Genomic DNA, 15,542 nt, shown 5'->3' on the forward strand with positions numbered 1-15,542 from the left:
TCCCAAGATAGAAAAGACATCAGTGCTCTGTACCACTCTCTGATAACCGGTCCAAAGAACACTTTTTCAGTTTCTGCATCCCCAGAGCTCTCTAAAGTATACAGCCTAGGGAAGGATTAATTTAATCAGCTGAAGTCATCACAGTGTAACCTTGTTGTCTCAATCACAGCCACTCCTCTAACCTTCCCTTACAACCAGTGAAGGGAAAGCTCTTTCTAAATTAACCATCCAAAACAGGACAAATGAAGTGTGCTATAGTACTTCTTTCTCTCTCAGGTGACAACCAAGCAAGTCTGGACTAGCTCAGATGTAGTCATTTATTCCACAGATGTCTATAAGTAGCTGAGGGGAATGTCGCTCAATATGTCTGTTATTTCGTGCTAATCAGCTAGTTGTAAATTCTGTGGCACAAGCATTTTCTTAAGTTACTTAGCACATTTGATCAACATGGTATTAAGTGAGGACTCCCAGCTATTCAAAAGGGTGAATTCTCTATTTTTTTTACTACCTCAACTTCACTCTGGATCCTAAAGTAGAAAGTCTCATTCCAGACAGGGTCATCAGAATTCTTGATGGTTTTGGTCTGAAGCTTTTCATTTGAAGCAGATGGCAGCCACAAGCGCACATAGCAGTCTGATGCAGTCACTGCAGCAGAAAAATATTAAAAACCTGATGCCAATATTATAGATAAAAAGAAGGGTAAGGCCATGATTCTGGGGATTAATAAATACTTTTCTTTTCTTGATAAGTAAGGAGATAATTGGCTGGCAGCAACCAAGGAGAAGCATCTTACTGTACTATCTCATTCCAGGACAACTACAAAGGGCAAATGTGCATGTTCATACACACAGGGTACGCTAAGAGCAGTATTTCTGATGTGAAGAGAAAGAGGTATAAAAGACCCCAGTGAAGGTTCTTCAGGCATATTCCCTACAATTTCAGCCAACTATGTTTAAAAAGGATTAATAGAAACTGGAGCTAATTCCGAAAAGGGCTATTACGATGATCAAAGGAAAGAAGAACATATTTTACAGAGAAGATCAGATGAGACCAGCTTGCTCAGTCTAGTGACAGAGACACATGAACAGGACGTGACTGCTGTCTAGAAGGCTTAGATCTTAGGGGAGAAGATCTGTTGCAGCTAAAGGCCAGTGTGGACCCAAGAGCACAAGGGTACGAACTACTCGGAAATCTTAATATCATTTCCAGCCTAAATTTATTCCTTATTATTAGTGCAGTCATTTTTTTGAGCAGCCGTCCAGTGCGAATAGTTGGGGTGGGAAAGTACATTTACTCTGTGGAGCTTGACAACGGTGTGAAAGAAAATCTCCAGGGTGATATCTTTCAGAGCAGGAGTCTGGACTCGACTGAAGAAGTCTGCTGCAGCCCGAGATGCCTAAATACTTCAGACAGGTATCAAGCAGTGAATAACGCTTCCACGCAAGGTTTTGGCAGAAAAGTAGAACAGACCCTTCAATGGAGTAGATAGAAGAGATCATTGAAATTCTTGGAAATACAGGCCTTGTCACCATATAATCTTTTTAGTGACCATCTCTAGGTGTTGCTGCGTGATACCTCCCACAGAAGTAAAAGAAGCCGTTCAGCAGACAGTTATTCAACCAACAAGGAATTCACACTCTCTGGTGTCTCTTGCATCCAGGCTTTGCCCCAGATTCTGCTTAGCTCTGACCAGTAAGATGTGAATAGTCTCAGCTGTAACTCAGCTATGTCCAGGCCAGAGGTTTCAAGAGTGTGAAAAGGGCAGCTCAAAGCCTACTCTTTGCCCTGACCGAGGAACCCCCAGGAGACCTTTGCAAAAATAGCAGCTGAATGGCTGATCCATGATACACCTTTGAGAAGGAGTCATAGGAGGCTATGAGAGTGACACAATGAGTTAAAGAAAGATGAATACGAAAGTTATACACAGAAAAGCGTTCCACCTGCATGTTCAGCACATGTTTACGGCTGGCTCTGCAGGTGGCTCTCCTTATCCAGAAACTATCAATATAATTTAATGTGACTGGTGATCTGAGGACAACAAACATCCCAAACAACATCAGATTTTAGAAGGCTTGAAATTCTTTAATTTACCTGTGACTACGGTGTATAATTGATATATCTTAATAAAAAGTTTCCATATACATGGACTGTGTGGTGAAATTCCAGTTCATGACATGCTTTACACCCATTATGAACATCAAAAACAAATAGTTCGAAGCAGATTTACAGACCCCATTGTCCTCACGAGGTCTACCTTCTCTACCTTCTCCTACTGGTCCAGCAAAATCATTTGGGAGTCTTGTGTTTTACCAGCTCCCTGAAATGCATTCTAGATAGAGCCTCCAACCTAATGCTACCTCAGGCATTTGATCTAATTATAGTATTATAGTATAGAGCATATAATATTAAGTGCATTAGCAGTTGTACTGCTTTGCTTTATGTATGTTACTTGCATCCAGGAACATTGCTCATGGCATATAAACTCTGGAGGTGACAAAAGAAAACAAACAAACCAACCAACCACAACTCACACAGGTCTCTTGATTTGATGTTCTTGGCTTGTATGACTCTTACAGAAAGCATGTGGATGGGACAAACCTTCATCTGCAGAGAAAGCAAATACAATGAGTTTTATCAGCTCAAGATACAAAAATCATATGTATTTTGAATAATGGAGGGTACAGTCTGTCCGTGGTGTTTGCCTATTTGAAGTGAGGGAACTAATCTCCAATGGTAATACACCATGTTGAGATGACAGCATGATCGTGCAGTGGGCTATTTGCTAAATAGCTTGACTAGGCAAAGGCAAAGAGGAAGGAAGTCAGGGGTTCAGCTAATGCCATGGCAAGCCTCTGCAGTCATCCTAGAGGTGCCTCTTTTCATGCAGTCTGGTGTAATCATGGCTGTGGTGATGGTTGTACTGCCAATCTGCTGAGAGACTGCCACAGCTGGGTCAAACTTGGGCCTTCGGAAGGCAATGCCAGTAACTTGCAGCTGCCTGCCTCGGTCTAGCATAGAAATGACACAAGGCGAGGACAGGGCAGTTACTAAAGTGCTTTAAAAGCTTATGATGATGTATTCCAAGCAGAGCTAAATTTTCACAAGGCTCCTAAGTAGGCCAAGCTCACTGAGAGGCATTTGGAGGAACACACTACTGACTTTGAGTGGTTGGACCAATGGCCCAACAGAGACCCTTCAGATGAAGAAAAAAGTGCCCTGCTTTGGAGGCATAACATCACAGAATCCCATATCATTAAGTATTTTTTAAAAGCAGATAAGCTTTGGATACTTTGGCAATGGAGCTGCTTCACCTCCAGCCATGGGATTTACTTTTACCATAGGCTAGCTGTCAGTGTAATGCTTATTCCAAGTTACTTGTTCTTAGCTCTAACAAAGAATTAAGCTTCCCAACCTAGGCTGGTCAGATAGCATTTGTCATTTTAAAAAGATGTTCTGAGAAGCCTGAATGTCTCTCTTCTGTCATTCACAGACATCCATGAACACGCATGTACAAACATGTAACAATTTTAATACTAAAAGTGGAAAAATATTTTTTTCAAATTGCAGCATTTAAAATTCCTTCTTCATTTTCCGTTGAGTTTTTCAGCTGTATTTTTTGCATATTAATATGGTTTGCCAAAAATAATAAGCAATAAAAATATACCGTCTTGCTACCACTGATAAATTAAAATAGGTCCACACCATGTCTGAAGTATTCCATTTTTCTGAATGGCAGTTAAAACTAAATACTGACTGAAACACCACATCTCCTTGTCTAAATTAAAGTACCACATTATACTGTAATGAAGTAATTTGAGCTTTGCTGAAAGATGGCACCATTTTCCTGACACTGAAATCATCAGCTTTGAAGTTACCTAAGAGTTGGGGAGGTGGGATTCTCTATAGAACTACTTACAATAGTTTATCTGAGTTTCTTTTAAAATGGGGTAGAGGCTATTGGACATTTTATCAGAGATGAGAATAGTCTTCATTCAGTTTCATTCAGTTTTGTTCAGAGGCATATTATATCAAATGAAGATAATTTGGATTCTGAATAAGCATATTCAAATAAAGGTTTAATACCAAATTTTATGATGTCATTTTTAAAGTTACATCTATTTAAATTCAGATTAATATTCAAGAGTCACCCTAAGCACAGACATCCTGTTGTTAACTCTACAAAATCAGACAGTACTTTGTCTCTTTGCCTTTTAATGTTTGGTTGAAACACTTCTTGTGTAAAAATGCAAGATATATTTGTTCTCATGTGACAAGAACTGTTTTTACTGTGTTTTCTTCCTATTTGAAACTGACATATTTAAAATCTTCTAAATTTAAGAGATTACGGACATTACAAGTTCCAGTTAGGACACTTCCAAATTGTTCCAGTTGTCCACTGAAACAGTTTGACTTGAATTTTCCCATGCAAATAGTTATTTAACATAGAAGTACTAACTGGAACACTCAGTCAGCATTCCCAGTGGCTTTCATTAACATGAAGTATTGGATTATGTATCCAACTACAGCGCTGTTTTTAATTAACATGTTAATTCTGTGTTATTTTGTAATCAATTTCCCCCTCACTCAAAAGAAGCCCAACTCATTCTCAGAATTTGCCTTCACCAGAGAAATGGATATTTGTACATGATTTGTCTTGCACCTTTTGTGATGAAAATTTCACATTTGCTTACAAAAATGACACGAGCAGCAGTTCATCATCAAAGTACTCTGAACTGTGATTCACGTCATCTTTTTGCATCCTCTCCCACTAGACTCAGTGAGTGCCTCACTCTTCCTCCCTTCCCCTTCAACAGCAATTAGTGCCTCACTTAAACATGTGAACATCCATCTGTCAAAACAGACACTGCATCCATTTTTCAAAGGTATACATGAGAAATAAGCCAGTAAGTCTGTTCATCTGCCAAAAGAAACATCACCAAAGATGACTGTTCATTACTTCTGATTTGGTGCAGCATAGTCCCTGTGCTGTTGCAGAGCAGAAGTTTAACTGGTTCAGAAGGGTAAATGGGGCATAACAAACCCTATGGGTTGTGCAAATCCCCAAGGGAAGCCAGAACCATCCAGCTTCTAAGGCTGCAATTACTCCAGTCTGGAGTAACTGTGTTCACAGCTGGGCCAATGCTTTTTCCATGAGAAAAAGCCTGGACTCATTTTCTTCTACAGTGGTCCAGAACAGCCTATTGGGGTCTGGTTTGGGTGGTCTAGAATAATAACTTTGCACAAAAGGTGCTGGCATGCCACGCTTTATAAGCATGCTTTAGAAAAAAATAACTGTGGTTTGGGGATAACATTTGCTATTTTCATAACATGAAAAGCAATGTGTAGTATCATAATTAACGCAAATGGGTAAGCACAGGCACCGTATGTGGACAGCTCTCATGACAGTCTTGCAGCTGTGCAGTGTCCTGCTCATTTTAGCTCAATTCCCTGTGTGCACCATCATTTCCTGCATAGGCACACAGTGTGTGACAAAACCCCTCTGTAAGCATCCAGAGTCAAATGCAGCTTTCCGAGAAGCACATCATTCTGTTTTTGCCTAGAAATACAACCACCCATTTTTGCCTGAAAATTAATAGCAGCACACTGAGGCCAACAGCAGAGTACAGGATTCAGCTACCTGTGTATATTTGCATCCTAGATGATAACATGCCAGAGCAATAAATACTGGCATGTCCAAAGTCCCAAAGAGTAGGCTAAAAAATGCAGAAAAATATCTTTCCCCAGATTGCATTTAGAGCTTAACTACTTTTCCGTACTCTCAAAGCAAGTTGCGGAGAGGACATTTCAGGTCTAAAATACGGAAAATTTAATAAACAGGAGATGAAACACAGGTCCCCAGCATGGCAGAATCCTCACAGTTGCATCAAAGTTTAAAGAAACTGAAAATTCACATCCATTGCCAAGATCTCAATGGTTATGATATTCATTTGCTGGCCTATGTCTGGCTTCCAGAGAATAGTCGTATGCCTGTCAGCTCCAAGAAGACACAGATTTAACCCTGTCTTCTGTTTACAGGCAGTTAGTCACTTCAAGGTTTCATCCCCAAAACACAGCTTTGAGAATACATGAGCTTCTTGAAGGTCATTAATAATGAAAAGCCTACTGAAACTGTCTTTGGATGTCAGTGGAAGAAACAGAACCTAACTAGAGCTCGCACCCTTGATTCCAGCCCTTACTGCCTCTCCATGCTGCTCCTAGAATGAGGTCTCCTGACTACCTTCACTATTAATTCATTCTTCTAGGGGAGTAGTTTCTGCAAACCTGGAAACCTGGGAACCTCCTCCCAGCACCACCTTTTCAAGCTCTTGCTTTTAAAAAAGTCCTTGGTTTGTACATGTTGGAAGCCTAACTGGAATCTCAGCATCTCACTTCCCTCCCATGAAACCTAAGCAAATTGCTGAGCAGAGTGGGATAACACCAAGTTTTTACACAGAGAGTTTGCTCTCAGTGTTTTGACATTATGTAAATAGCTTTAGGGACACCACTCAGCTTTATTACTATCTTTAGGCATGAATTATTACTTCCTTTCATGCACTGCTGTTTTTTTTCCTCCAATGCCATACAGGAAGAAGAGATGTTCAGTATCTTATATACAGGATCTCACACCAAATGTAACCATTTTCTTATCATTTCTTCTATTTTAGACACTGAGGATTTTGTTCACCTAAAACTTGGAGGCAATTTACCAAATTAGGATTAAATCTATAAACTTGCCAAGGAAAAAGGAAAAAGGAAAAAGGAAAAAGGAAAAAGGAAAAAGGAAAAAGGAAAAAGGAAAAAGGAAAAAGGAAAAAGGAAAAAGGAAAAAGGAAAAAGGAAAAAGGAAAAAGGAAAAAGGAAAAAGGAAAAAGGAAAAAGGAAAAAGGTACCTTCATGAACAGCCTGGTTCCAAAATCCTCTCTTCCACATAGATTCTTTATTAGTTAACGTAGGCTGAGTTTCTTAGCCCCTTTATCAGTGAGAATACAGCTAGCAGCTTGTCCTTCCACCCAGCTGCCTATTTTTATTAAAATTAGAGGAATACAAAGTTCTGGGGACTTTTGCTTTTCTCTTAGCTTTGGCTGAAATTGGCAGTGATTTCAAAGCTAGTGAGAGAGAGAGATGGTGGGAAAAGAGATTGACTGAAGAAATACACAAAACAAGGAGAGGAGATAGAAGGAGAGAGCATGACCATTTCCTAGGGAATGACAGCTATCCAAAATCTTATTACTGGAAGTTGAACAGTCTGATAGTATATCTAATTTGCTTTGCAAATATTTACTGTAATTTCCTGTTATCGCTGATGGATTGTTTCAAGACTCATCATGGATTTGGGATGCATCCCATCTTCATATTCTACCAGTCTTTTCACACATATGAGTGGCTAGTGGCTATGGCTTTGTTTAGACAGAATTTCTGAGTATTTTACCACCCAACAATTTTTCCATAGCTCATAAAACTGCTGAAGACTGGTTACTCTTGTCTGAGCAGAAGAAAAGATGCTGTTATGAATATCAAAAGCATTCCTAACGAGTTGTAAAGTAATATTATCTGTCACTTCTATACTAACTTGCTAGCCTTTTTAAACAAACTAACAAACAAACAAACAGAGAGACTTTCAGTAGACCTTCCGAAGGAGTACAAAGTATCCACGCTTTCTAAATAACTCATTTTTTTGATTTAAAAGAAAAAAAAACACAAAACCACTATCCTCTGACTTCTGTCTCTATCTTCCAGCTTATGCATACTGAAAAATGCATTTGCGTGACAGAATGACATAGCTACCTGTATTATTGCATGAATATACTTCTTTGGGAATAGAAACTTTCTGACCCAAAGCTGTGCTTGTACTCTACCTTCTGGCTGTGTTGCCTACTAACCAATAGTCTGTCTATACTCATGGAATAGCAGTTGCAGCATTAAGATGAAATGCAAAAACTGTGTTTTCCCTGTAACAGAGACTTTCTAGATAAACTTGTATATATGCTGTCTACCCATGTCTTAGATCTAGAGTTATCTTAATAGGTATAATATAGATATCTAATACAGATAGATAATATTTATATCTAAGATAGTTCTAGATATTAACACATAGGTAAATAGATTAGATACAAATTTTAGTCAGAGAGTATATTACGTTTACAATTTATATTCTTTGTCCTGAGCATCCAGTGTTTGAATATTTTTATCTATCATTCAATCTATCTGTTCAAATTACTGGCATTTTCCTGCATCTTTAGCTTTACCTGCAAAGACTTCTGTGGCGTTAAGCACAGTAAATACTCTTTAGTCTTAATGATTAATGACTCCATAAGCCATAGTATGTAATACTGTTTTTTACCATATTTAAAACCCATGAAAGACCATATTTTTTTCATTTGCTGTAAAATTTGACATAAGGTTTGATACATGAAGAATGGTTAGCTTGTAAATAATTCAAATCCCACATTTCAGACACTACATCCATTTTTAAAGGTATACACGAGAAAAAAACTCACAGCCAGTAAGTCTGTTCATTTATACTAAAAACTATCACTTAAAATCTCTGAATAGAACTTACTATTGGAAAATTCAAGTCCAGACATGATATACTTCCACTAGGATCACAGATGCTGTAAACATTACATTAAAGATAGCTAAAATCAGCCGAACACCTCATTAGAACTCCCCCTGCAGCTAAAGCAATATAAGTTGTGCTTTGCTGCTAGAAAAAGATGTTTATTTTTTTCAGCTGGGGCAAGCAATGAATATGGGCTATGCTGAGGAAAGCATGCAGTAGGGCTGGAGTGTTTTCATTTTACAGTGAGGTAAACTCATCAAGACCAGCCCCCTCTTCCTTCCTGGTGTTAAGCCCAGCACGTATAGCTCAGGGTAACAGAAAAGGGCCATGCTTTCCTTGAGGTTAGCTCACATATTAGCTACCCTGAGATAAAGGGGGAAAAAGTACGTTTGCGAAGTTCAAGATGACCCTGCTGCATGGCACCACCAGCAGTTCATCTCTGCACCTCAATGGACGCAAAGAGGCAGGAGTTTGCTCGCCAGAACTGGAACAGGGAGTTCCCAACAGCAAGGTGTTGGGCCACAGCAAAGAGCACAGCTGCAATCTCTTACCTTGGCTGGTGGGCTCCCCATGACACGCAAGCTGGTGAAAGCAACAGAAAACCCAATTCAGTTAACAGATCTGTTGGCTGACAAACGCACTTACAGCTTGTTGTTACCACTGAAACAACCTGAAGGACACACACAATTTATACAGGCTCTTAGCTCCACCCTCTGCCTCCTCTGCATGGAGAAGAGAGTCTGCCTATGTCTGAGACAGAGATCTGCAATGTCAGAGGTGAGAGGAAAGCTGCAGTTATCAGAGCTTTGCCTGTCGCTTTATTACCTCTCACAATTTGTTATTATCCCAATACTACCTCTCGGGTTTACAGGTGGATGATGCCATGTTCAGAAAGTCTCACTCCTCCTCCCATCTCTTCCACCTAGTCAGTAACTGTTTAGTTCTTTCACAAAGCACACTACTCCCGAGAAAAAAAGGAAGGGATAACTGAATCTCACCTATTTAAATTTCTAGGGGAAGGCCAATCCGCTTCTGAAGGCTCTTTTCAGCCCTTTTTACAATGATGACTTGTTTTAATATATTGCTGGGAACCTTTCTGCTAAACAATAAATCAAGCTTTCTTATTTTGCAGTACCTACTGGAAGAGATGATTGCCTGGCCAATGAAGGGGTATTAGTGGAGGGAACGCTGCATACCTTCTGGGCTTGTTCCTTCTGCCCACTTCTTATAAGGACAACTTAACATCACCCAGCATTCCATCCTATGACCTGGTCAGCTTGCTGGTGAGAGTGATGGGTCCTGAGACACCCTCTAGAGAAGCCACGGGCACAGCTTCTTCCACCTTTCCCATGCCCAGCTGGCAGACAATCTGTGTGGTGCCTGTCAAGACACTACTACAGAAGATCTGTTCTGGCTGTACCTTAATCCACACTTACAACCTCTTGTTGGATGTCCTGCAGATCCAGTCTCAGAAATGGCCTGGAGGCCACCATGAACTTGCAGTAAGATGCATCCATTTTCCCCCCATGAGCATGGCAAGATCAACCACAAGAAGAGAGATAGCCAAACCTCACCAAACCACCAGTGAACACCTTACACTGGGTGCTCCAACAGGAGGGGAGAGGGTCAAGAGTCAATTTTGGTTGAATAGTGGTTCCGAGTTTGATTTTTGGTGAGAAAAGAAGAAAACGAAACGTAACCAAAACAATTATTTAAGAAAATTAGTTTACCTCAAATCGTTTGGCTTTAGGTTTTCCCTTAAACTCAGATACATACTGTGGATTCACCTTTAAATTGCATTTAAAAGCATTTCCCATTAAAAACAGTCATCAGTTGAAAATCAGTTCTAGTCTCATGCTCCTGGGGTCATGCAAGTAATGACCCACAGTTCAAATAGACAGTTTTAGAAAGATTCTGATGTGGCTGGCAGTGTAGTCACCATGCTACAGAGCACAGGACTGGATGCAGGTTTAGCCAAAGCAGCACAGTGAGAACCTGAGTGCTTAGTTAGGTTGTCATCTTTGAAATACCAAGAAAAAAAGAAATATAGCTATCTTAAAAAAAGCTATGCTGTGTATGCACTGCAGATTGAAGGACAGCTTTAAAGCCCCTAGTAAAATGAGCCAAACTCATTAGAAAGCAAGCTGAGGACATTCAGAGCAATTAACCACACACTCTCCTGCTCCTGCAGTATCGTTGCTTAATCAGGCATGTTTACAGGAGCAGTCAAGACTGCAGTGCAAGCATTCTTCTCCATGCTTCCTTGCACACAAGAGCCTTTAGCATCCAATTTTCAGAGGTATAAGAAAAGCAAAGGAAAAGCTCTTATTCAGAGAGGCGTTCTGATTTCCCCCCTCCATATTAGTGGTGCAGCTTTGATCACAGGTTCTGCTGTTGTAGCTAAATTGAGAGACCAAAATAGTAGGCTGAAAACGTACTTCCTAAAGAGAAAGCAAATGGAAAAACAGCCAGAGAAAAGTGAACTCCACTCAGAGAGGAGTATGTCTGCCTGGAAACAGAGCAACAAATTAAACATGGGACAGCTGCAGCAAGGAGACTCAGACTTTAATGGAACAGGAAAGAATAAGAAAAGCTCCCAAAGTGCCCTCAAATCAAGGTGCAAATGTTATTTTGGAGAGCTATGGGACTAATTTTTCCAACAGCCCCTCCAAAAAGTTCATGTTTGCAGTAAATCAGCATGGGCAAAATACATAAAGCATTTTGTGTTGCTTGTCAACAAGCACACTGACAAGTGCCACATACATTTCTGTCTGGACATGAGGGAGATGGGCTAGGTGATGTCAGGCTTAACTACAGATCCAAGAAAGGTATAGGATGTGGAAAGTGAAGAAAAGAAAGTCAACTGCATAAAGAAAGGACAAATCTAAAGGGTTAAATCTAAAGCAATGAAGTCATAGCACAATGCATTAGTGAACTAGTCAAATAGTAGGCAATATCTTCAAGGGGGTACAGAAAGTGCTTTCCCTCCCCTTTTAATATGTAGGAACTAATCATCTTGAGCTTATATTAGTGGAGCTGTTAGATTCATAAAATATAACACTGTGACTGTGGTTACAGTTGGAAAAATGCTCTTCCGGAGACAAAGAGAAGAAGGATGCTAAAAACATTCTAAAGATTAACTAACCTAGTCTCATTCTCCCCTTTATAACTGAGCCTTATTTCTTTTCTGAATTAGTGTTAATAAAGCACTGGAAAGAAGCTAAGAGGAAAAAAAAGGCATAAACAGACATACCAAACCATGCAGATTAAAATGCTTCATATACTACCTGATGGTACTCAGATAATGCATACCAGAGACAGTATGAAACAAAATCAGAATGAAAGGAAAGCAAGCCCATGCGGTTCCCAGCATGCACAAAATAAAAGTTAATTAATACAGTGTTCTGCTTTATGCAACTTACCCAGTGGGCTGCCCATTAACAGCCCCTTGCAAAAAGCTACTCACAGTCACAGTTAAGCTGCCAAAAACCAAGCAGTAGTGTGACAGCAACTCTAAATGGCTGCCATTTGTATCATCTTACTGCTGGCATAAACTGAGAAGCTAAGTGGGACAGAGTTTACAAAAGGTACTGAAGACTCATTGGGTGGTGCTCATTATTTATCCCAGCAACGGCAACAGCACAACAAAATTTCATACAAACATGTCTTGGCTTTGATGTACAAAGAATGCACTCAGTGCAGCGTTGTCTTCAGAGTCTTTCCATCGCTGATCCCAAAGGCTTCTCAAGCAAGGATAGTAATTACTGGAATAGTTATCTGCTAAGATTTTGTTTGAGAACATTTGTTTATTTATCTCATAAAAGCTGTTAAGTAGAGCTGAGTGATGGATCTTTCCAGGGCTAGATGCAGCTACATCACTGAGGGGATAGAGGTGGAGGACTGCACAGCTTTGCAAAGATGGTTCATTGCACCAGGCAGTGACAATGGAAGACGACAGCCACTTTCTCCTTGCCTTGTAAATCAGCTGCTGCATTCTTCAGTTCAGTGGTTGGGTTAGGAAAATGAACATAATCTGAGAAAATAATTGGATAGAGTCAAATTCAAACCAAAAATTTTCAAAATATTCTGAGAAATTGGGAGAAAAGCCATTTTTCATTCTAGCTCACCCCCAAACTGTTTTTTTTCACATATATGTTATTTAACCATTGTGAGAAAGCATCCAAACAAGCTAACAAATAACTTTTATTAAAATATATATCGGTTGTTCAATTGAACATTGCCAAGGTGAAACTGCAAGTTAAAAAGCAAAGCCTCAAGAAATGCCAGACTTATCAGGGGCCTTTCCAAACTGAAACATTTAATTTTGAAATAAAAATCTTTCAAAGTTTCAGGGTTCCTCCCACACACACACTGTTCAACACAGCTACTTTGAAATTATTTTAGATCTTTGAATAGTTTGCAATCATCCCCTTTTCAGTATACCTAACGTTAACTCGAACAAAATGCTGAGCTGTCTTTCTGAATAGTAGTGAGGTGATAGCAGCATTAGTAAATGAACACTCTTTCTGGCTATCAAGAACTAAACCTGTTTCAGAAAAGTAAAAGGTGCTATATCCTCTTCTCATCTCCTAAACCACTGCAATCTTAAATGAAGATATGGTACAGTAAAGCCAGTATCACTTGCTCTTTATCCTGCCCAGGGTAAGAGAGCTAGTAATTTCCTTAGGTACTTTGCAGGTGTGGGTGTAAATGTGGCAAGATGGTGATCTTTGCAGGTTCAAGATGGGAGGAAACTGTTGATTACTTCTCTGGGGTATCTGAGGACTGGAGTTTTATCTTTTCGAGACGTGTTGATACTCATTGTGTTTTTGTTCAGAAATTGTTCTTATTCTTGTATTTTAAACGAAGAGATTGCAGAGCGCCTAATTGAAATAATTGAGTAAGACTTTTCAATGTAATTCCACTCAAGCCAGTTTGTGAGACATTTATCTCCAGATCTTACTCAAACAGTCTGGCACTGATGTCAGTAGGAAATTGCTTGAGTAAAAGTTTCAGAAGAATTAAGTAAGTAATACACTTCACCACTTGGCTGACAGGAAGAACTGATTTATGGTTACGGTATTTAGTTTCAGACTATTGAGAAGAGGGTTTCTTCCTTAGTTCTTCACAACCCCTTGTATTATTCAAATAGTCACTTTTTTAAAATCAAGAGAATAACAGTTGTTTTCTCCTACTGTTTCTCAGTCTATGTAAGTTCTGCGGGACAAGACCTACTAATAAAATGTTTGCCACTCAATGTTGTTATGCTGAGTGAGAGTAATTAAAAAGCAAGGCTACTATGATAGTATGACACATGTAGTAGTATTTCCTTTCTAATCCTTTTGCTGTGTAACAGCTGAATCCTGATGGCCTCATTTAACCCTTATTCAGCCAAAGCTTCCAGTAAGATCTGAATGTGATTTTATTCAAGGTTTTACACATTTGGAGTAAAGAAAAGATAGAATCTGAGCACAGCCCTTAGACATTGGCCCAGAAAGGGCTAGAAGATATACAAGAATTTAGTTCAAATAATATGCAAGTCATCAAGGGTTCAATTTACTTATTCCTGGCAGTAACTTGCTCTCCAAACAGCCCCCCAAAATTAACAAGACTAAGGACAGTAGTGTCTATTCTCAGTATGTTATTCTGCATGTTAGTATGGTTAACGGCTAGAGTTTTTAAATAAAGCTGGCAGCAGCCAAACTATGTCCTAGTTTGGAAGACTTCAGTGAAGTGTAAATTTAAGAAAACCACTCACACCTGAACACAGAGGCAAGGCAAAGAAATACAGAAACACAGCCAATTCAGGGTGGTCTGAATATATCAAAATGTATCAGCAGTAGCTCTAGAAACACTTCCAAGGTAGGCATGCCAGTCACAAAGAAGCAAGTACTGGCACAAGATCCTTGCTAAATATCTGAAAATGCTCAAGTCTGAAAGATATTTGAGGGTGAAGTTTCATGCTGCAGTAAAACTGATGTAACAACTAGTTAGCACCAAATGGGGAAGTCTTCCCATCCCAGTCACAAGCTTACAGAGTTCTGCCCCTATTTGCAGTATTGGCTCTGGCACCTCTGGCCAATTGCTAAGCTGATTTGAGGTGGTAATCAATAGAAAATTATTCTTTTTCTTTTTTCTGAGGACTTAGGAGGACTACGCTTCCTTAGTGGCAGGTAGCCATTACATTAGCTTATCTGTAATGTAAAAACTCACTTTGAGTTCAGCATTGGGAATCTCACCAAGAGCAAATCCATGAGGTCTGCCTAGAGCACCAAGACTCATAAGAAAATCAATATCAGAGGTCGAAAAGATATTAGACAATCTAGGGCACACCCCTGCAAGCGGATCATTACAACTCATTATCCCCAGTACCAGAAAGCAGTGGAGCTTTTCACTTCCTCTTTGGATGATTCATCTAAAGTTACTTCAAGGTTGTCAAAATTGGAAACTGAATTTTTCCCTTCCTTCATTTACATTCATCACTGTACTATTTTTTTTCTTTTTACAAAATATCTAGACACCAGCCAAGCTATGGGAACAATTTAAAACATAATAATCAGGTTTTGATTGAAGCTATTAACTCAGGAAGTTTATGAGCTCTGCAAGCTTATTTACAGCAGTTAAGAACCCTGTGTCTTGCTTCTGGTGGATTATAATTTCTGACGGGAGAAGACTATCTTATAAGGACTTCATGAGCTCTACAGAGTCATGTGGATTTCAATACAAAAGCTCCTTCTGCACCGATACCTATCCCTGGGGAAAAATATTTCTGATGCAAAAAAAATCTTCATTTAGCTACAGATCTGGAGCTGTTATGCTAACTCATTTGTGCCGTTCTTGTGACAAAAAGAAGTCACAAAGTTTTTCTAATAGTGCAACTGGGGATTCACTTTGCTGAGAGCACTCTCAGCTTTATCCCAGTAGTATGAAAATGGCTTTCTGTCACCTTCTCGCCTTACCCCAGTGTAGAAGGCAGACCAGT

The 15,542-nt window shown here is 39.5% G+C and overlaps 1 protein-coding gene across 1 annotated transcript in view; it reads right to left on the bottom strand.

The window, feature by feature from the left end:
* PLA2G4B (phospholipase A2 group IVB) overlaps nucleotides 1–15,542 on the bottom strand; it is a 69,719-nt gene that overhangs the window by 25,605 nt on the left and 28,572 nt on the right. Inside the window, exons 7-10 of the mRNA XM_064512599.1 lie at nucleotides 11,983–12,593; nucleotides 9,112–9,142; nucleotides 2,532–2,604; nucleotides 509–645 (exon numbers count right to left, since the gene is read on the bottom strand). Coding sequence (XP_064368669.1) covers nucleotides 509–645; nucleotides 2,532–2,604; nucleotides 9,112–9,132 — 231 coding nt within the window. The 5' untranslated portion in view covers nucleotides 9,133–9,142; nucleotides 11,983–12,593. The remainder of the gene's footprint in view (nucleotides 1–508; nucleotides 646–2,531; nucleotides 2,605–9,111; nucleotides 9,143–11,982; nucleotides 12,594–15,542) is intronic.

This window comes from Dromaius novaehollandiae, chromosome 5 (assembly GCF_036370855.1).
Source record: "Dromaius novaehollandiae isolate bDroNov1 chromosome 5, bDroNov1.hap1, whole genome shotgun sequence".
NCBI classification, from domain to species: domain Eukaryota; kingdom Metazoa; phylum Chordata; class Aves; order Casuariiformes; family Dromaiidae; genus Dromaius; species Dromaius novaehollandiae.